The sequence below is a fragment of the Drosophila suzukii genome, chromosome 3 (genome assembly GCF_043229965.1).
Source record: "Drosophila suzukii chromosome 3, CBGP_Dsuzu_IsoJpt1.0, whole genome shotgun sequence".
Taxonomy (NCBI): Eukaryota; Metazoa; Arthropoda; class Insecta; order Diptera; family Drosophilidae; genus Drosophila; species Drosophila suzukii.
The window spans coordinates 24236102-24256322 of NC_092082.1; the positions used below are offsets into that span (position 1 = coordinate 24236102).

At 43.0% G+C, this 20221-nt stretch overlaps 3 protein-coding genes across 8 annotated transcripts in view; all 3 read right to left on the bottom strand.

Annotated features, from left to right (window-relative positions):
- Positions 1-190: 190 nt before the first annotated feature.
- On the bottom strand, positions 191-7691 carry serp (chitin deacetylase-like protein serp). The gene is made up of 4 exons (XM_017076128.4): positions 7173-7691; positions 5977-6155; positions 5520-5769; positions 191-1709 (listed from the first exon to the last, which is right to left on the bottom strand). Exons 1-4 carry the CDS (start codon positions 7225-7227, stop codon positions 562-564), a joined length of 1632 nt encoding a protein of 543 aa, XP_016931617.3. The 5' UTR covers positions 7228-7691; the 3' UTR covers positions 191-561.
- Positions 7692-11493: 3802 nt separating this feature from the next.
- On the bottom strand, positions 11494-15349 carry Trpml (Transient receptor potential cation channel, mucolipin). The gene is made up of 3 exons (XM_017080050.4): positions 14748-15349; positions 13140-13990; positions 11494-13073 (listed from the first exon to the last, which is right to left on the bottom strand). Exons 1-3 carry the CDS (start codon positions 15114-15116, stop codon positions 12335-12337), a joined length of 1959 nt encoding a protein of 652 aa, XP_016935539.3. The 5' UTR covers positions 15117-15349; the 3' UTR covers positions 11494-12334.
- A 2192-nt stretch (positions 15350-17541) lies between these two features.
- LOC108011050 (receptor-type guanylate cyclase Gyc76C) overlaps positions 17542-20221 on the bottom strand; it is a 44674-nt gene continuing 41994 nt past the window's right edge. For all 6 annotated transcript variants that reach the window (XM_036814812.3, XM_036814815.3, XM_036814813.3 and 3 more), the window contains one exon: positions 17542-20170. In XM_036814812.3, coding sequence (XP_036670707.2) covers positions 18461-20170 — 1710 coding nt within the window. In that variant the 3' untranslated portion in view covers positions 17542-18460. The remainder of the gene's footprint in view (positions 20171-20221) is intronic.

Genomic DNA, 20221 nt, shown 5'->3' on the forward strand with positions numbered 1-20221 from the left:
TATTTTTTCCCCGTCAGATAATTCCGAAACTGGTTAGTAAGTCAGTGGGTAGATGGCATACAAATTGGGCTGTGGATTTTTTCTTTCGGGCTTCTTGGAAATCATATTTCTGTTGCTAGCTAGATAATATAGTATAATACTCACTCGTCGGCTGTGGGGAACAAAAGAAGCGATATTGAGAAATCCAGCATTTGTTTTCTTGATTTTTTGTGGTTTTTTCGTTTTATTTTTTGTTTTTATTTAAATATACACATACAAATTAACGTAAAACTACAAAAAAGAGTGTAAACACAAGTTCGGATGTTGTGGCTTGCAGTTTTGAATATCTTTTGTTGGTTTTCATGTCGAATTTTCTTGTTGATTTAACGTAACCGTAACACAGCAAAGACTTGCTCCTCGAAGTCAGTCAAAAAGAGTACACTCGTAAAAGTCTTGCAGGAAATTCAGATAGTCGATAATCGATCGAGTGAGTGTGTTGGGTTAGAGCTTAGGGTTTGGTGTGAGGAGTGGGCTTAAGTTTGGACTTAAGCCTGGGTTGGGGTGGAGACTAAGACCGCTGACTTAGAAGAAACCATCGCCAGTGGGATCGCTGACCCATGGGTAGTTGTTGGGGCATCGGACGCAGGTCTGCAGGTTGATGGTCTCCCCGGGAACCTCCTTGGAGGTCAGCTTGCAGGTGTTGGGCACCCAGCAGGCGGGCTTGCCCTCGACCACGCACTTCTCCCTCCAGGGCTCGAAGTTCTTGACCTCGCTGATGGTGCGTGGGTTCTGCATCCACTGGATCACCTGGGTCATGGTCACGAAGTACACGTCGTTGTGGTTGGCCAGGATCTCGTCGATCCAGTAGAGGAAGGCGTCGAGAAACTCGGGGTTGTTCTTCAGCCAGGCGGCGTGGAAGTACAGACCCAGGGGAGCGCGGTTCTGGTCGTAGTGGCGGTCGAAGTTGTGGTTCAGGAAGTTGTAGAACTGGTCGCCGGTCAGGATGTTCGAGCAGGAGTCCACCATGGCGCAGCCGGGCAGGTACTCATCGTTGGCGGGGTCCTCGCGGCGGTCAAGCTCATTCATCACCATCTCCCAGACAGCGTGAGACCGGGTGGGGCAGCTCTGCAGGTTGCCGTGGCAGCGGTGGGGCATCCGGAAGTACATGGTGTAGGGCCACAGTGGCGGGTTCGACAGCGGTGCCGTGATGGTGGAGTCGTACAGGAATGCCTGCTCCTCCATCATGGTGAACTGGTTGTTGCCGCCCACCCGCAGGTAGGGGGCTCGCACGCCCACCACCGAGTTGTCCGTGATGTTGGCGTACTTCTCCGTGATGATCCTCATGCCGGCCATCTCCTTGGCCCAGTCATCTACCGTGGCGTTCGACCAGAAGCGCTCCTCGTCGTTGTGCGTGATCGAGTGCACGGCGATCTCGTGGCCCTTGCGGGACGTCTCCTGCACCGCCGAGTAGTTGGTGTACTTGTGGGACACGAAGTAGGTGGCCTTGATGTCGCAGCCGTTGGGGTTCTTGCGGTTCTTGAAGATCTCCTTGTACAGCTCGATGTTGTTGTTGTTGATGGCGTCGTCGAAGGTGATGGTGATCATCATGGGCACATCCTTGGCGGGCAGGTCGCCGGGGATCGAGGTGCCGTCCTCCGAGCAGAAGCAGTCGGGCAGGACGCACACGGCGGGGTCGCAGGGCGGGGCGCGGTTGGGATCGTTGTCGATATCTGGAGAGATCATAGATATAGGGGTTCAGGATTAGGATATTGCGGGGTGGTTTTTGTAAAGGTAAATCAATTTAAGTGCACCGAATACATATATACAGGGCATATAATGATTATTTGGATGATATTCACTAGCAGTTCTGAGGTTTTCAAATATTCCTGCCTCGCTCTTACCCAAAGTAATTTCAGACCGCTATCTCGGTCTTTTATTCTATTTTTTGATTTGAGACCATTTTCATAAATGTAAATGTATCATGCAAATATCAAATCTAAGATGTCTTGAATCATCATTACAACCACTCCTAAGAAGTTGAACTACTTTCGCAAAGCCAGATGATATTTTCCCAATAGTCTCCCCCAATCAAATGATCATCGAGTTTTCTTTGGCTTCATTTGTTATTGACAATTTGTATTCTGGCCGCGCTCACTTGGCCGGCAAAAGTTCACTCAACTTTTCATATAAATATTTAAGCAATTAGCCAACTGTACAGTGGAAGGCGAAGGGGTTAGTTCAATGAACCGACGCGGTCTGGAAAAGCAATCAAGAGAGGTGGGAAAACCGAAACGCAAAGTGAATGGAAAATGTCTACACAATCCTCGAGTCGGTTTTTATATATTTTTCTTTCATTATTATTTTGGATTTTCTGGGGTTTGTTTTGAGCAATTTTCAAGTGTTGTTAATCAAGCGAGGCCGCATCGAAATGCAGGGAGCGTTCACTCATTAGCCCCACCCTGCCCCAAACAAAAACCCGCGCCACCCACGTGTTGGCCATTCGATTGTCGGCCAAATGCAAATGATGATCGCTTTGGGCCAACGCGATTGGTAAGCCTTGCACTTGCCGGCTCGTCAAATGGAATCCATTGCGAAAGTTTTTAGAGATATTCGCCGTAATTGTTTTGGTCGCTGTCTCATTTGGCATTTGCTTTTGGCCAAAGTGAAATGGCAGACATCGTGTGGCATGCAAAGGCCAAAGCATTTTGTTCACTCTTTTTTTTATTTCGCCGGCTTTGTCTCTTTGTTGACCTTTTTGTGTGGTGCCTCCGCTTTCTTTCCCCGCTTTTTGCCCATTTGCCAATAATCTGTCGTTAAAGTCGGGAGTTATGTCATCCCGGACCGGTTCAGCATTCGGAATTCACTGCTCACCAGATTCCCTGACATTATTGACTTTTTAGGGCTGTGCGTTTATTTATTTTATTTATTTTTGCAGAGATTGCCATGGGATACCCGAATGTACGTAAGCTGGCTCATCATTACTGAAGAGGATGTTGCAAAGATAGAGATGTATTATAATCGACAGATGAAGTCGGGCCAACTGAAGGTGATCGGCAAATAATTGTGGGGAATTTTGTTTTGCTGAATATTGGCTTGAATTTGGTTGGATTTCTGAGAATCAATATGGTTAAGTAAGAATCAATTAATTAATCAGTGCTTTGATTGAGTTCTTGGAAGTCAATTCTTTTCCGTTTCAAGACGATACTGCTTTATGACTTTGCATAAATTTTAGAGTCTTTTAATAATGTATTTATGAAAAACACTAGAAAATCGAATATTTTAAACAAGCCGACCAATAAATATTTATGAAGTTATAGTGGCATGAAATTCTCGTTTAAATTTACCATAATAAAATACATATGGCTTAAAACTGGGCACTGCTCGATAAAATTTAAATGACAAACACATCATTAAATACTTTTACCCTTGGTTTTTAATATGCTATCTGTGGTAACTAATCAATCATTGAGGCTAAAAATTTCGTTAACCTTTTAGTGTAGTATTAAATTTTGTAACACTCCTGAAGACCCCTTCCAAAAACAAAATATATTTTATAATATACTTAGAGGTACTATTCTGCCGACGAATTTCGATACTCTTATGACATCTTTATGGCCATTGCCCAAGGAAAATCTCTCCACCCGGTGCTCCATTTACCAACTTCTTCGGTACACTTTCCTCGTTACATTGTCGCTGCCATCGAAAACTACGATGTATGACCAGTTAATCGCTCTTTTAATCGCTTGCCATTTGTTTTGGCTCCCGGAGACGTGAGCTTCCTCATTGGGCCCAAAGACGAGTGGGCTAAACTTGGACTGGAGTTATTCAATTGTTTGCGATCACGGGTATGGCTTTATGCTCGGCTGGGCATTTCAAAAGCTGCCGCGGGCTGCAGGCAGAAGTGCAAATTTTCGCATTTTATAAATACCCATTGCGATTTGCAATCGCAGCTGGGATCTAACAGAAGCGAGGTTGTTGGGGAGGTCCGGTGGCTTGATTTGTTTGGCATTTGATTAGCTCGTTAAGGCAGCGTTTATATGCCAGGCTAGCTCTTGAGAAATGTCGTTCGTGTGCGAAGAATTATGATCGCAGACATATGTTTAAAGTTTGAATTTGCTATTGGTATTATTATAAATTAGCTGCGGCTTTTACGCGGGCTGCCTTCGATCTTTTGTTGCTGTTACTAGTATTATCTTGTATTTATGACTGTGTTTATTTTCCCCTGCTTTTGACTCGATTTTGCGGCTTTCTGCAATTGCTAAAAATACAACCACGGTCTTAAGCCGCTTATGTAAGGCTAATTTACACATGAGTCGAACCACCTATGGAGAGGCATTTTGTTTTGCTTCGATTTGATTTCTATTAAGTCCAAGGTTAGTGCTATTACGATGTTGTTAATTAATGGCTTAATATTTTCCCATACATGCTTTGTTTTTTCCCCTGTGCATGTGAGCTGGCACCAACGGTGTCTGACATTTTGTTTCCATTTCACACTTGACATTTCCACCCAAAAGGCGATATTCATTAGAGATTGGAGTTCACGCTGAGCTGAGTTTCGTTGAGTTGGGGCCTGCGACTGGGACTGAGACCGAGCTAAGGGCTTTGCGAAACCGGTTCGTGGGATCTGTGCAACAGACCCGAATCCGTTGCATGTAGGCGTCATTGGAATCCCCAAACCCCTCCAAAAAAAGAAACAGACACTTGCGTTCCGTTGTCAGAGTTTGTCGAGAGTGGAGTTTTAAGTACTCCTCCTCCGCCGAGGTAATGTTTAAATGCCGTCAACCGGTTTTAAGGTGCGACTGGAATGACTGAAAGAAATTTGACTTGGCGCCCGGCCAAATATAAACAGAGCCACAGACAAAAATACATCGGATTTGGATAAGTTCAAACAAAGAAATATTGGATCTAGCACTGTAAGATCAATATTATTGTAAATATGTATAAAAAGACATCGTATTTGGATAAATCCAAACAAAGAAATATTGAATTTACTACTATTAGATCAATATTATGATAAATATGTTTTTATACATTGGATAAAATCTGTCAAATCGACATGAGAGAGTATTACTTTTTCTCTGCGCGCATATTATAAGCCCCTTGAAGGCTTATTTTATTTGAGCCGATGGAGTAATAGCACTCAGCCTCGCTTTTGGGAAAGCCAATCCTACAAAAACACTTGGCGGCGGCTTACTTCTATTGACGCCCCCTCCAATTTGTGCTGAATCACAGTGATTTATTGTTGTCAAATGTCAAACTTAAATGAAAAAGTGCTCCAAAAAATGTGAACGAGTCATCATTGAGCTTACTTTGGACCCGCATTATCCGCTATTTTTGATCAATAATTTTCGGTAATTCCATTTTACGGATCCTTGGTGGTAATAATGGTCTTAATGCCTAATGATTGTAATTTGGGTATGCTTGGGTTACTCATAAATCAAACATAAATATGCCAATGATTGCACAATTCAGTTACTCTTATTGCTTTGAACATTTTAGAGTGTTATATTTTAACCTTATATATATGGTTAGGTACTCACCACAGGTGTTCTCATCGGATCCATCTGAGCAATCCTTCTCGCCGTTGCAGAAGAGACCGCGCTCAATGCAGTTTCCATCGCCGCAGGCGAGGAATCCGTCCTGGCACAGAGGCTCGTCCGTGTGGAGCAGGGGCTTCACACGACGCTCCTTGTTCTTGGACTTGCAGTTCTTCACCGACTCCTTCCAGTCGCAAGTCTGCTTCTCAATATCGAAGTACAGACCAGCAGGGCAACGAATGGCTTGCAGGCCCTATAAGAATATACAAAAAATACACTTAAATGGGAAACCTTAAACCAGGACAATATGAAGATGAATCTTTGATTTTCAAATCTTAAATGTTTCTTATTATTATTATCTTCGAAATAGCAACTTTAAACTGATATATTTGGAGTTTAAGAACAAGAAATAAATATTTAATATCAATACTAACTCTTAGTTATACTACAGCTAACTTACCGATGAGGTACACTGGATGACGTCGCGACAGTTGTCGCCCTCGCCGGCCACCAGGCGGAACCACTCGCCGGCGTCCTTGTCCTTGCAGAGCTCCTTCTCGAAGGACTCCTCCTTCTTGGCCTCCTCGGTGGTGGCCTGTCGCCGGAACCTCAGCAGGGGATCGCTGTCGCTGGCACTGGCTGCAAGTCGGAAAGGGGAAATGGAAGTGTAAGTGAAAATCGAAGTCGAAATGAAAATGGAGGCAGCGAGGTAGTTGCAGTTGCTAAACCGGAAGAATTTCTACGCGAATGTGGGTTGGGCCGGGTCCATGTCGCCATGGCCTGGCACTTCCTGTTACAAAAACACAGATACGGCTGGATTCGGCCGGGCTTATAGACATGGCATGCGGTCGGGCTGGTTGGTGGTGTGTTGGCCGAAAAAAAACACGTTTGGCATTATGAAATACGATGTCACCAGAGAACCGAGCGCAGAAACAGAAATAAATGTCGGTGCAAAGCTTCAAACACAAAGCACAATCTGCGATATGCGAAATACAGAAAGCATTCCGAAACTCGTTGCGCCTGCGCTATAACTTTGACATTTTGCATCTTGCGACTTGGCAACAGGCGAGTCTTGAGTTTTGACTTCTACTACGAATACGAATCCCATGTCGAGGGAGTTGCCGCATTTGCATAACGGTTAATTGACAGCCCGCAACCAGCCAGTGTTTATGCTGCTGCTTTAATCATGATCGATGGCCTGTCAAAGTCAACTCGATTCCGATTCCAGTTCGGATTGTTCGGTTGTATCCGATCGGAGAACTGCATTCATAGCGCTCAAATGTCAACCTGAATGGGTTTCTCCGCGGCTCAAGGTAGCCGAACACGCATACGTTTGGGTACTTGAGGTCCCTTAAGAAAATGAAAGTTGTTTACTAAACTAGTTGCAGCTGGGTCGTCCTTTTTTGTTTTTTGCATAATCAAGGTTACCGCATTCACATCTCGAAAACGGCTTTTCAATTTCGTTTCGATTTTCCTCTTTGTTTTTTTGCCTGCTTTTTTCTCTTTTGCTCTTCTGAAGGCCGAACCAGTCGAGCGATTTTAATTGATGTGTTGACAACTTCCGACAGCCAAATGCAAATTGCAGTTCAATAATTAAAACTTATGACTACTACTCAAGACCGAGGCTTAAGATATGTATTTCATGGGAAACCTTACCTTCGTTAAAGGCCGCCAGAGCCAAAACGGCAAAAACCACAAATAGTTTTGCCATCTTATGCTGGACTTGGGACTCGATCAGTATATGTCCGTTGCACAGTTTCTCAGAGTTGGTCTTTTTTTTTGGTAACACACTTTTGGATAAACACACTTATTTGGAGTTGGAAGGCGGAGAGCAAGTTTTGTCCTTCCGATCGCTATCAAAGCTCCATTTACACTGTTTGCTACGATGCCGCGCACAATTTCTCGAACCCCTCTCTGACACCAAAGCCCCAGACGAAGTCAAATTTGCTTCTTTTATTACACGGCGGCGGCGGCGAGGTCTCTTTCGAGCACCTGTGGTGAGTTTCAAGAGCTTTCCTGCACCTCCGATCGGCGATCGGTGATCGGTTGTCCCCAACGCGATCCACAAAAGCTCTAAGATCGCTGATCGCTGATCACTGATCACCTGGCAAGCCCGGCTTTTTCGCTTTCTGGCCGGAATCTGTGTGTGTGTTGCACAAGTCTGGGCCCGATCGTGACCGGATCGTGGTTGAACAGAAGAGAGAAGTGCGGCACGTACGCGATCCCTCTTTTATATGCAAAATGGTGGCGGCTTTCAACTCGCCCTGCGAGGTGAGAAGTGGAGCCGCCGTTGTGGATTGCAAGTGTGCGAAGTTTGGAGCGCCCTCCCCGGTTTTTGGCCTGTCAGCCACCGTGCAAATGGCCCCATCGGCCATATTGGCAGATTCCAGAACGTCTGAGGGGCCTCTTGACTGCCATCCAACTCCCGGGACTAGCCCTCTCCATTCTTGGCGCTGGGTGTTGGATGTGTGTCAGGCCAAACACTCCGCCTAGGCGTGCCCACTCACTCACACGGTCGTCAAAAATGCATTTTTAATCATCCTACATGCCCGCATATACGTATTTATGAGTTTGGAAATCTCTATTCACAGGGGTACCTTTAATGTTCAGTATACTTGGTAACAGTTCGTCCACAGTGCGTATGATTGATGTTAAAATACCATTTTTGGTATTTTTTACAGTATGCCTATTACAATTCAATACATATACGATCGTTATGATCTTATAATTCGTATTATTGATCACAAATAGAAAACACTTTTAATAAAGTGGCTACGAAATGATATTATGTATCCCACAGAGTGAGATTTTGATTAAACGTCTTTCTGGTTTTGCTAATATATGTATGAAGAATTATTCCTGCAAAGGTCAACAGCCAACATTTGATAAAATATTGAATTATAATTTTTAAATATTCTGCGTTGTCAATATATGTACTATATATCAATATTAAATGATTTAAAAAATTTTTTATAAGAAAGGTAAGTGGCAGTAACTTATAATGTAGAATTTAAAATATAGTTCATTCAATAAAAACAGGGGGTTTTTTTTCTAAACAAAAACATTCAAGAGTCTTTCAAGTTCGTTTTGCTAAAAAACTTTAAAAAAGACACATCTTTCGAATTTTTTTTTATTTTGACGGCTAAGTAGTTCCTCGCCGTCGTCTGGTCGTTCCGATTTAAAAGCTGTTATTTTTCTCCGCAGCGACCTTGATCATTTTAAAGCCAAATTAAAGCCATTTATGGCCCCCAGAGTGATACGTCGTGGCTCGACGACTGCTAACTGACAGAGAGGCGTCTTAAGGCGTGACGAACTGCCACCAACTTGAGCGTTTTTTCTGCTTTTTTGTCCGCTGACTGGTGGCTTCAACTTTAAAGTGTGCCAAAGTGTTTTGCCGTTCGGCGAGAGACCTTTCCGAATTGTCATTGTCTATTTCTGCCACTCTTGACATTTGCATAGAGGAGTAAGGCTGACTGCCGGACTGCCGGACTGCCGGACTTCCAACTGCGACCGCTTCTGGCCTGCCTCTCGGCTTGAATTTCCAATTAAGATTAAGTAAAATAAGTCTTTGGCTTGGACGGTTTCCGCTTCAACGCATACGCATAACATCTGCCTGATGAAATTTACGTCAATCGGAGAACCTGTTTTCCATTTCATTAAAATATTATCATCTCGTTTCAGCGAATTCTTGCAAAATATTCAATGAAATTCATGCTTAAAACCGCAAAAATTAACGATCGGGTAAATTCGTAAATTTCCAATTACTGGGGAACCACTTGTTCCCTTCCCTTTTGTAGGTACATTTTTAGCTTTCCTATTACATCGATCCCAAGCCAAGCGCAATGCAATCCTTTCATTGAGTAATTGGTTAGATTGAACATTACTTTTTTTTTATTTACCAACCCAATACTAAAGGTTTATGTTTAGCTTCCGGAACCGATTTCTTTGCTGCATAACACTTTATCAGAACCAAAATACTTTACCAAGGATTTCAAGGATTTTTTCTTAGATTAACTAAGTCCGATTTTAAGATGTAATATATAGAAATCTACAAATTAGATATCCGACATCACGTTCCTCGGGTACTTCTTACTACCCACTAAAAATACACTTTTTGAGAAAGTTTCACACAGAAAACATTAATACTGAGACTAGTTTTGCGTAGAAGCGGACATACTAACATGGCTATCTCCACATCCCGATGGTGCCGATCAAGGATATACATATATACTCTGTGGGGTTTAAGACGTATCCTTTAAAAAGTTACATAATCATACCATACACATAAAAGCGCCATCAAATTTCCACAAAGTTTACTCAAATGAAACGGGGTGTCGTTACGTGACATGTCGAACGTGACACATTTTCTTACGCGTACAAAAATTCCCTTTACAAATGGGACGTTCCATATCAACAAGGCAACCCCAGTTTTCAAACTAGCCCTTTTTCTGATTATAAATTTTAAATAAAACCAAGTAAATTAGTAAATACAATAAAATAGTCGCTTTCGCTTCAGCTAAAGATTTAAGCTTCAGGAACACTCATTTTTTTGACATTTTTGTGTCTTAAGGCCAAATTAGCAAATTTAATCAAATCTTGCGTAATTCTAAGCAATACTGTTTTTTTGGGAAAAATATCTAAGATGACGTACAAGGACTGTTTACATTGAATTAAATTTCTATGGTAGCGAAACAAGGCGTAGATAGTAGGACATCACTTTTGGACAATTTTAACCAATGTCGAAAATAAACGTTTTAGTAAAAATATTGCCTCTACGTAACTTCAGTCAGATAAGTCAAACAAAAACACCTCCTAACGCGGTTAAAATCTAGTGACGATTGCACCTTCAACAAACAAAAGTTCTGATATCAACTTTTGCGACGAAAATGTATTCTGGGATCTACTACACAAATACACTTTAAAACATATTACATATAACATTAACATAGGCATATTAAATAGTAGATTGTATAACACATTTTCTTCACAAAAGATGATATAAGAACTTTTGTTTCTTAAACTTTTAAACGAAAACGTTTTTAAGAAGTAAAAATAAACAAAATACTCTAAATAAAAAAAGTTTGTTCATCATTTTTAAACGACGGTATCTACACAAATTATGTTAGGAAGGCGCACAAAGTATTTCAATACACCTATCCAACGACATATTGAACAAGCTTGTAGCTTTAGAAATTCACAAAATACGGGCGTACGAAGTTTAGCTATTTATAGCTGTTTTCTCGCCAAACAAGCGAGTTTTTCCAAATTCTTCTTTCTTCTTATGTTAAGCTGCTTTACATCATCTTAAATTTTCAGGACCCTAAAATAACGTTTTGTTACAAACTGGCAAACACAATAAACTTTTCGTTTTGAAAAATCCCTCAAAACCTTATTTTGCGTTTTACTTTTAACGGAGAATCCGATTTTAACAAATGAGATGTCATTTGACGTGTATTTTACGTGAGAATACAACTAGACTAAGGAACTTGCTGATTTATCTCCAACGGCCCCAACAGATCTTTCTCACAAACCAATTGGTTTTTTTAAGTCTTGGTATGCGCTCCTTTTAGGTGCATTCGGACAATCAGAGTGGATTTTCATTTCTTCGTGTATATATAGTAGTCGCCTTCGCACTTTCTATTGGTGCGCCTCGTCACTACGCGGACTGCCGTCCACAGTGATCTTAGCAAGGCATTGAGAAACTACATTTTTCCGAAACAGCGACTTTGTTCTAAAACAATAGTTACTTAGACATTTTAAAATCGGCCCAGAGTCAAACATCTATATTGTGTTTTTTCTAAAACAACAATTTCATGACTTCATTTTTGATTATTTTATTTCCCCACAACTTTTTGAACACTGATTATTTGTGATGCACTTTTTCCGAAACCAAAAATGTGAATAATGGACCTTACGTTGCGTTAGTACATTTTTTCTTACATTTGGTTTGTAAGCTTCAATAATTATACAGTCAAAATTGTAGTTATGTAAACAGTTTATTGGTTTTTTTAATTTTTGGTTATTTATACAAAGTTTTCCTTGTACACATAAAATAATTATAACTAATGTATTCTTAACTAAGGCTTCTGCCAAAATAACACAAGTCGACAAAAATTGGGTTTTCCATTACGAAAAACAAAAACTTTCTAAAATTACTCTTCTCTTAGACTGCCGGGTTTTTTATTTTTTATCGACCCGTGTAATTTTGTACATTTATTTGCTGTGACTTTTAGATTGGTACGTAAACTCGTTTCGGATGCATTTGTTCTCATGGAAGATCTTGATCAAACCCATGTCGATATTCCTAACAAAATAGCTCCCTTATAATTTCTATTGTTCTCTGATCTTAGTTCCACCTTATATCACACACTTAATATCTCTCGTTACAAAAGCAATTTTACGTTTTTTGCATTTTGCAAAGTACAGCATAGCTGGTGGAGCATTCTCACACTAAAATTTACTTTTGCAGAAATGGCAATTAATTGTAATACAATTTGAAATTTGTTGTCTTTTTGGTATATACAATTATTGACTTCAATATTAAGGAAATGGTTTTCAGTCAAGATATATATTTCTGCATATCGGATTCAAACCAAATCTTCTAAAGTGAAAATCGGAACATACCTAATGTTTGTGAATAGAGCAGCTGCTTTTGGAATTTCTCATAGGTACGTACGTTGTGGTTACTCTTATCTCTGTTCAAGTGCTTTGGCAAACTAACAAACTAATACAAAAAGCTAACAACAAGTTCGACTACACACATAAAGCTGACAAAACAAAACAGAATGAAGATCTGGGGCTCGGTACTACGCACCCAGTTACTTCATAATACTAGACAGGCTGGTGTAACCACTGTTGGCCTGCACGGGCTCCTGCTCACGTCCGCAACGTCCGCAGCAGCAAATGCTCTTCACCACATCCAGGAAGTTTGTCTGGTCAAAGTCGTCCAGATCGGTCATAAAGACACCGGAACTGATATCCTCTGCAGTGCGGGTTCCGACAAATGCCTTGAGATCGGTGGTGGGAAAACCATCTTTGTAATACGCTTTAATTGTATCGTAGGCATCCATGATGACTGCAATGAATAGCGACAGGACTACATAAATGTACAAAGATATGAACGAGTACAAGTAGATCTGGCAGAACCACCACAGCCAGGTGGCCTTGCTCGAAAGCGTGGCGAACGTGGCGAACATATCATCACCGTTGATCAGCGCAAACAAACACTCCGATGTGGTAGCCAGCGATCGGAACTTCATGTGGTAGGGTCCCAGAATCAACCAGCCGCAGAAGACGAACCCCGCATAGATCAACAAGGCGGCGATGAGGAAGCGTAGAATCTTCGGCGCCGCCTTCTTCAGCGTCAGTATCACAACGTTGTAGGTTTTGAAGAAGCCGAGGTAACGCAGCACCCCAAACCATACAAGCAGGTTGCCGATTCCCAGGAAAAGCGAACATGTATCCCATTGGTCCACGACCATGTACCTTCCCTCGATTTGCTCTTTCAGAGCTGATCCAATGATTAAAAGGACGTCATTAAATATTATCATGATGTACCTGTAAAAAATATACATTACATTTAATTCCAAGGCGGTTGTATAAAACACCAAGTCAAAGACTCACCAAAAGTTAACAAACTCCAGGCGGCCATCGAAGCTCAGCTCCTTGCCAAAATGCGATCGGAAAAAGTTGACAGTTGTACATCTCAGAAGGTAAGCTCTCCACAATGCTCTTGTGCATAGAGCAAACGATAATGCGCAGGTTAGAAGTACGAATATATTGAGTACGCTCCGCAGCATGGAATCGAAATTGGCCTCCGATATAAAGTCTGTGGCCCCGTGGCACTTTAGTCGCGTCGCCTCAGCGTCCAGTGAGAGCAGCATCTGCCCGTCGTGGTCTCGGTTGTTAAACATTATGGAAATGTCAAAACGAAAACAATCGGGGGCAGAAAGCGGGCCACCGTTGGCCTTGAAATTCACCGTCTTAATCTTAAATGTCAGCTGCGCGGAGACTAGTGATGCGAAATTGACCTCGACATCGCGCTGTTTGAGGTAATTCTCTACCCCAATGGTTGTCACGTTTGGTGGTAGGCTCACGCACACCTCGTCGACGTGTGGATCGAATATGTAGGACTCGTTAAAGCCGAAAATGGTGCCTTCTCTGTAATTCTGCAGGCACAGCTTCAGCGGCGGCATAGTGTTGTTGGGCGTGGGGTAGTCGTAAGGTCCAATCGATCGGCTCACATTGGCATAGCCATCGACGGCATACTGTACAGTGTCGAAAAACTCTGATTTTAGGTAAAGCGCAAAGGGACCCACCGCAGGCGGATAACTCTCCACCTCCCGAGAAGAGTCCCAGCCCCGCAGGAAGAGATGCGAGAAGGCAAATCGGTTATCACCCGTGTAGTTGATGTGGTTATACCTCGAGTGGGCAAAAAGGCACAGTTGCATCGTCACCAGAAAGATTTTTACAATCTGAAAATGTTAGGAGGTGAAATGTATTGACTTATTTCAATGTGTTCATCTAACTTTTTATAACATATTTTTATTCATTCATTAAACTTAGTTTAGAATACAAATTGTTTTGTTCCTATCTGCTTTTTCCCCAAGCGTCTGACTCTCAGACAGTTCAGTGATCTAGAAAGCTTATCTATAAATAAATGTCAAATTTTGCTAGGGCATGCGTCAGACTATATTTATTGGGTATCTGCAGCTAAATCTGATTTGTTTTAGACCAATCATGGCAAGTAGTGGGAACTTTTTTTTATCAATTGCGGTTTAGTCATATAAAAAATTCACATGGAACTTCGGACTTTAAAAAAACCACCTTTTAATAAAACATTTATCTGAAATTGAATAACTTTTAACATTTGTACGAGTGCGCCTACACGCCGTTTCTGGTTATAAAATACGTGAAATTTCCTTCAGTTTACTACGTATTGTTCTAACTATAGTTGAACCTCCAAGATAAGGCATCGATAAGAACAGAGGGGGCTTAACAATGCAAGCAACAGTGTGCTGACTATACCTACATTACATTCTCAAAAACTAGGCAAACAATTAAGCTTGGAGAAGGTTGATTAAAAGCGTCTGTAAGTTAAGCAAAATGCCTAAATAAGTGGTTCGGATGTGTCACCCGAGTTCCGCCCCCAAACCCCGCGTATCATGCGACATTAATTAAACGGCTTGATATCCAGATGTGAATCGCAAGAGAACCCGGATGTGAACTCACCTGCACGACGAACTTGTAGGGAAACTTGCGCTTGGCCTGCCACTTCTCGATGGGATTCATGAAGAAGAACTGCAGTTTCCGTCGCATTCTCTCCTCCTGGTAAGATGCGGCCGAGGATCCGGGAAACTCGGGCTGCTCCTCACGCCCGTCCACAGACGCCGGAGCAGAGCCACTGCCACCGGAAACGGGCATAGGCACCACGGGTGCCACGGGAGTGGACTGCATCTGCACCTGGCGACGCAGGATCCTGGTGTTCACGTACTCCTCCTCGCTCTCCGGAGACTGTTGCTGCTGCTGAGCAGCCTCGTAGCTGTCCGTACGGCGCTTCACGGCCGGAGCTGCCGGGGCTCCGGAGCCGTAGCTCTGCATCTCGATGTGCTCCTCCTTCGTCGCGAGGTCAATTCACCTGCGTTGTTGTTCTCCGTGCTATCTTTCCTTTGCCCGTCCGGTCGACATGCAAAAGAAGAATCTGCACAGGCCAACAAGCAATCGGGGGAGGGGAGGTAAATATGTAGTTATTTGGCAACTAAGGCGCGACTTTTGCCAGCGAAATTAAATTAAATTCTGGTCGACCAAGAGAATTGCTTTGTTTTCAATAGAGGTGGGAGGTGGGGGTTTCGTTTTAACAAACGTAAGTAAACGTAACAAAACGTAAGTCTCGGCATCGATATTTTTCTGCAAACATCGATTACCTTCTCTGTCAAAGGCCTGTTCACACAGCAAATGTCACATCAACCGTATTTCCCTTCTTCCAGGTCTTGTAACGAAATCATTTGATTTTTAAGAAAAACCGTTGTTAAATGGGGCGGTCTCTATTAGATTACTTTTTTACAACAATTACTTTGGGATGCTATTCAGCTGTGTGTATACTATGCCGATTCATATTATACATACATTATTGAGGTCCTACTCTTAACTGCCTATCCATTAAATGACATTGAAGCATATAAAGCAAATCGAAAATAATTTTGCTAAAAATTGGCGATTTAGGGTTAACGCATTGGCTCCAAAGTTTATTTGTTATACGCACTTTTAGCTTTGATCAAATACTTTATTTTTACATCGGTGGTTAAATATGTTTTAATGTCTTAAAAACACATAATTATCAACTTCTTCGCTTTTTTAATTGACCGTCAAATTTAATTACTTATAGATCGCCATAGCGGAAATCAGTTCTTTATTAGTTTCTGGAATACACCTAACCTTGCAAATAATAATTAACAAACCAACTCCGGCTTGCGAATATTATGCCTAAGGTCATTTTCTTCTGTACAACCGTAACTAAATTAATTTGTTTTGTATTATGGCTAATTTATTTCAGAACTATGGAGTCGTTAATGTGTCGTCTTTGCTTGAAAAACTTTGAAAATATTGTTAAGACTCCAATTGTTTCGAAGAAGAGACAACCGAAGAAAATCAAATCAAATAGACCATGTCCCAGAAACACCTGTGGACCAGATCAAAGCGAATCTGATGTGGCGATCGAGGGTAGTGAAGATGAATGGCTGATGATTTCGACGGAGATGATTGTGACAACGACAAAAAACATGAACCAAAAACTAATGACAAATTCTACGATGATCGTCGGATTAATTGTTCGAAATGCTCGAAGACCTATTCTACTAAATCAAAGCTGGAAAATCACTTTTGAGTCCACAAAAAAGGGAACCATTAGGTGTTCCCACTGCTCGAAAATAAAATGTCTTTTACATTTCTTAACATGACATTTGCTAGCGCACACAGGTAAAAGGACGTTCAAGTGTTTCCAATGCTCAAAAAGTTTCCCAACTAAGCAAAATATGGATAAACCCTTGCAAACTTACGTGCGAACTTTCAAGTGTTCCCATTTCCCAACAACTTTTATCAATGATTCACGTCTTTAGACACACTTGCAGTTCCACACAGAAGAAGGCCCATTTAAGTGTTCACTTTGCTTAAGCACATATGCCCAATACTCAAATCTTCAGGTTAATTTTCGAGAAAACGACCGTTATCATCAAAACCTTAGGCGACACATGCTAACGGATGATGGAAAAGGATCTTTTCAGTGTTCCCACTGCCCGGAAATCTACTTTGCAGGAACAAGTGGCTAATGACGATACAAGAATACAGTTCGTTACATACTTACTACAATAAACATGAATTACAATTTTTATACCCGTACGTAGAGTAAAAGGGGATACTAGATTCGTCGGAAAGTATGTAACAGGCAGAAGGAAGCGTTTCCGACTCCATAAAGTATATATATTCTTGATCAGGATCACTAGCCGAGTCGATCTAGTCATGTCCGTCTGTCCGGATGAACGCTGTGATCTCGGAAACTATAAGAGCTAGGCTATTAAGATTTGGCGTGCAGATTCCTGAGCTTCTTACGCAGCGCAAGTTTCTTTTCAAAAATGTTAACTGAAATGTATTGGTCCCGTCAATACCTATCGATTGATCCAAAAAAATTTGGCACGCCCACTCTAACGCCCAAAACGCTTAAATCTGTCTACCGCCGGTAGGTGGCGCATTTTAATCTCGCTTTGCTGCTTGCATATCTCCATTTCCCTTTGGTCCCTTTAGCTGAGTAACGGGTATCTGATAGTCGAGGTACTCGACTATAGCGTTCTTCCTTGTTTTTATTAAAAATATGTAAGAACGGTCACAAAAAAAGTAATTTCAAAACGTATAAAACAAATTAACACATTTGGCAGGCTCTATATTTGAAATTCGATCCTCATGGAAGTCCCAAAATGCTCCCTGTACCCACTACTGAGAACCTGCATTATCCTAGCCAAGTGAAACAACGAGCTTTTAATAGTTTCATGTTTGTATTTATATATGGCAAATTTAACAAATTTTCTTTTAAAAATATACATACATACATACAGCTAAAACACCACGAATCGGGCGCCTTTCTCGCACTTCTTTGCTCACAATTCCATTATTCAATTAATTAAAATTATTCTTTTAGTTGTAGAGACTTAAACATTACGTACAATCACACGCACTTAACTACGTACTAGCAAAACACATTGATACATTACATTTTCCACTCTCTTTTTGTTTTCGGGATATATAAATTAACTAGTTTCTCTTTTAAGCATAATTTGTTTGCTGCAGCGCACGTGGTATAGAAAGCAAAAAATTTCGATTACATTTACATAAAATATTTGTTTTTGATTCTCCATCGTCGTATAAATATGTGTGTGGTCGTGTGTGTATGTGTTACATTTACAAACGTACATTAAGATGTGTGGGTGTGTATTTTATGTAAAACAATAACTAGTCTGAAGACCTTGTGACTAGACGGTTTTTTCGGCTTCTCTAAAATGTATGTATGTAGAGTTATCAAATATATGCTACGTATGTATGATTTCCGCTTCAGCTTCTGCTCGCTTCTACTTGGGGATCGCAGGATTCCTTTTGAAATCGAATAAAAATAGTTTAGAATCCCAAGGGACATTTGAAATCCTGAAATGCCAAGGCGATCAAATATTTAAGAACAGGCTGGCATATGTTTATAGGTGAAGGACCTCCAACACAGACACACAAATCGTTCGATTAATACCAACTACAATACATAAAACAAAGAAATAAGCCAAAAGACGATCGTTTCCTGCTCGACACGGTTCCTGAGTAACTTTCCACCTCTCTCGTTCGGCTCATCCAGCTCATCCTGGTCATTCTGCTCCTCCTTTCTTAGTTTCTACTCTGCCTCCTCGTTATCCCTACACTATACTTTCTCGATCCCGGGCTGCCGCCGACGCCGCCATGTCCGTGAATCCAGTTCGTGCTCCATGCACGTCTCTGGGCAGAATTCGCCTAGCCTCGCCGCGCACGCCGTTCCCCTTGAAGATGTTGGACATCCAGTTGGTCAGCTTGCTCCCACCAACCGGTCTGGCTCTATGCTGGTTGGAGGAGTTGCCGAGGAAGTCCAGGCCTCCGGGCTGGCGGTTATCTATATCGGCGGCATAGCTCACGCTGTTTCCACCATGGCCACCGGGTCCGTCCATGTGCTCTAGCGAATGCCAGCGTTTGTTGTGCGCCAGCATCTCCTCCGGCGGAACCGACAGCGATGCCTGACGTTGCAGCAGGGGCGACTCAAGATCATCCTCGATGTTCACTCCGCCGTTGCAGTTGTTGTTTAGATGCTTCGCACAGTTGCTGCCGCCTCCGCCTCGCACTCCTCCTACTCCTCCTCCTGTAGGAACAATGCTGATCTGGGCATTGGGAAAACTGCCTGAATAGCGGAGGGCGGGCAGCTGTCCGTTGTCGTGGCGCATCAGCAAGCCCAGCTCATCATCGTAGCCATCGGTGGCATCTACCGGATTGACGGACATCTCGTCATCCATATCCAGATGACCTGACTCCACCTCGCCGTTGGGATTCCCACTGATCAGGGAGACCCCGGTGTCCAACGATCGCGAATTGTTCTTGGACAACTTGGAGGGCGGCAGCTTGACCCTGTCGTGCCGTTTGCGCAGTTGCTGCATGGGCATGGGGTCCAGGGAGCGAGACTCCCGCAGCAGCATGTCCGCGGAGTCATCCTCGATATCTCCCAGTTGGGGCAACTGGGCAGCACTGATGATCCTATGGGGCCGCACCATGGCCAACGGCTTGTGCAGCGCATTGGGCTGGCGCACTAGTCCAGATCCCGATCCTGACACACCTCCCGATCCCCCATCCATATCACAGTTCGTTTCGTTTGTTTCGGAATGATTCAGCGTGCTGAGCGAATCCTGTGCGGATTCGAGAAGAGCTCCGCCCACAAGGAGCGCGGCGCCCAGACCATTGATAGAGGGTCGCTCCCCAACCCGATCTCGTTTGCTGACCATGCGCGGTGATTCCCTTACGGATCCCTGGAGACTATACGTGGACTCGCCGTCCACCGGCCTGGGTACAGTGCTCTGGCGCCTTGATCCGGTGCCGCAGAAGTGCATGGCTTGGATGCTCGGTTGCCGGGAGTCCGGATTCAGTTTGGGACTCTTTCGCGGTCGACTGAAGAGCGGCGGCGGCATGTCCATCATGTCCACCAGCTTCTTTTGTATCGCATTCTCGTTGGCTCCGGTGAGCCACCATGTGACCACCTCACCCTTGCCCTTCATATTGACTAGGCCACGTTTCTCGGTTATGTAGCCACCACCAAGTTTGTCCAGCGCCAGCTTGCACTTGTTCGAAATGTGAATCTTCAGCGCCTCGCCGTTGCTCTCCATTCGAGATGCTGTGTTCACGGTGTCCCCAAAGAGGCAGTACCTCGGCATCGTGAGGCCAACCACGCCTGCCACCACCGGACCCGTGTGCATCCCTATGCGCAGCTTCAGCGTTTCATTTGGCCGATGTGCTATGCGATGCTGTTTCACGGCGTGGAGCAGCTCCAGGGCCATCGAAGCTATCTCGCCCGCGTGTCGATCACCGTTCTTAATTGGCAGACCCGAAACCTAGAATTGTGTGTAAAGTACGAATTAACAATCTCTTTTTTGCTCTTCTAG

Excerpts from the sequence above, each read along its gene's own strand:
- Trpml (XM_017080050.4), bottom strand. The coding sequence starts at position 15,116 with ATGCAGAGCTACGGCTCCGGAGCCCCGGCAGCTCCGGCCGTGAAGCGC. Across the intron at positions 13,991-14,747 it reads CCTACAAGTTCGTCGTGCAG|ATTGTAAAAATCTTTCTGGT; the intron begins GTGAGTTCACAT and ends TAACATTTTCAG. Across the intron at positions 13,074-13,139 it reads CTGGAGTTTGTTAACTTTTG|GTACATCATGATAATATTTA; the intron begins GTGAGTCTTTGA and ends TATTTTTTACAG.
- serp (XM_017076128.4), bottom strand. The coding sequence starts at position 7,227 with ATGGCAAAACTATTTGTGGTTTTTGCCGTTTTGGCTCTGGCGGCCTTT. Across the intron at positions 5,770-5,976 it reads TCATCCAGTGTACCTCATCG|GGCCTGCAAGCCATTCGTTG; the intron begins GTAAGTTAGCTG and ends ATATTCTTATAG. Across the intron at positions 1,710-5,519 it reads ATCCGATGAGAACACCTGTG|ATATCGACAACGATCCCAAC; the intron begins GTGAGTACCTAA and ends TGATCTCTCCAG.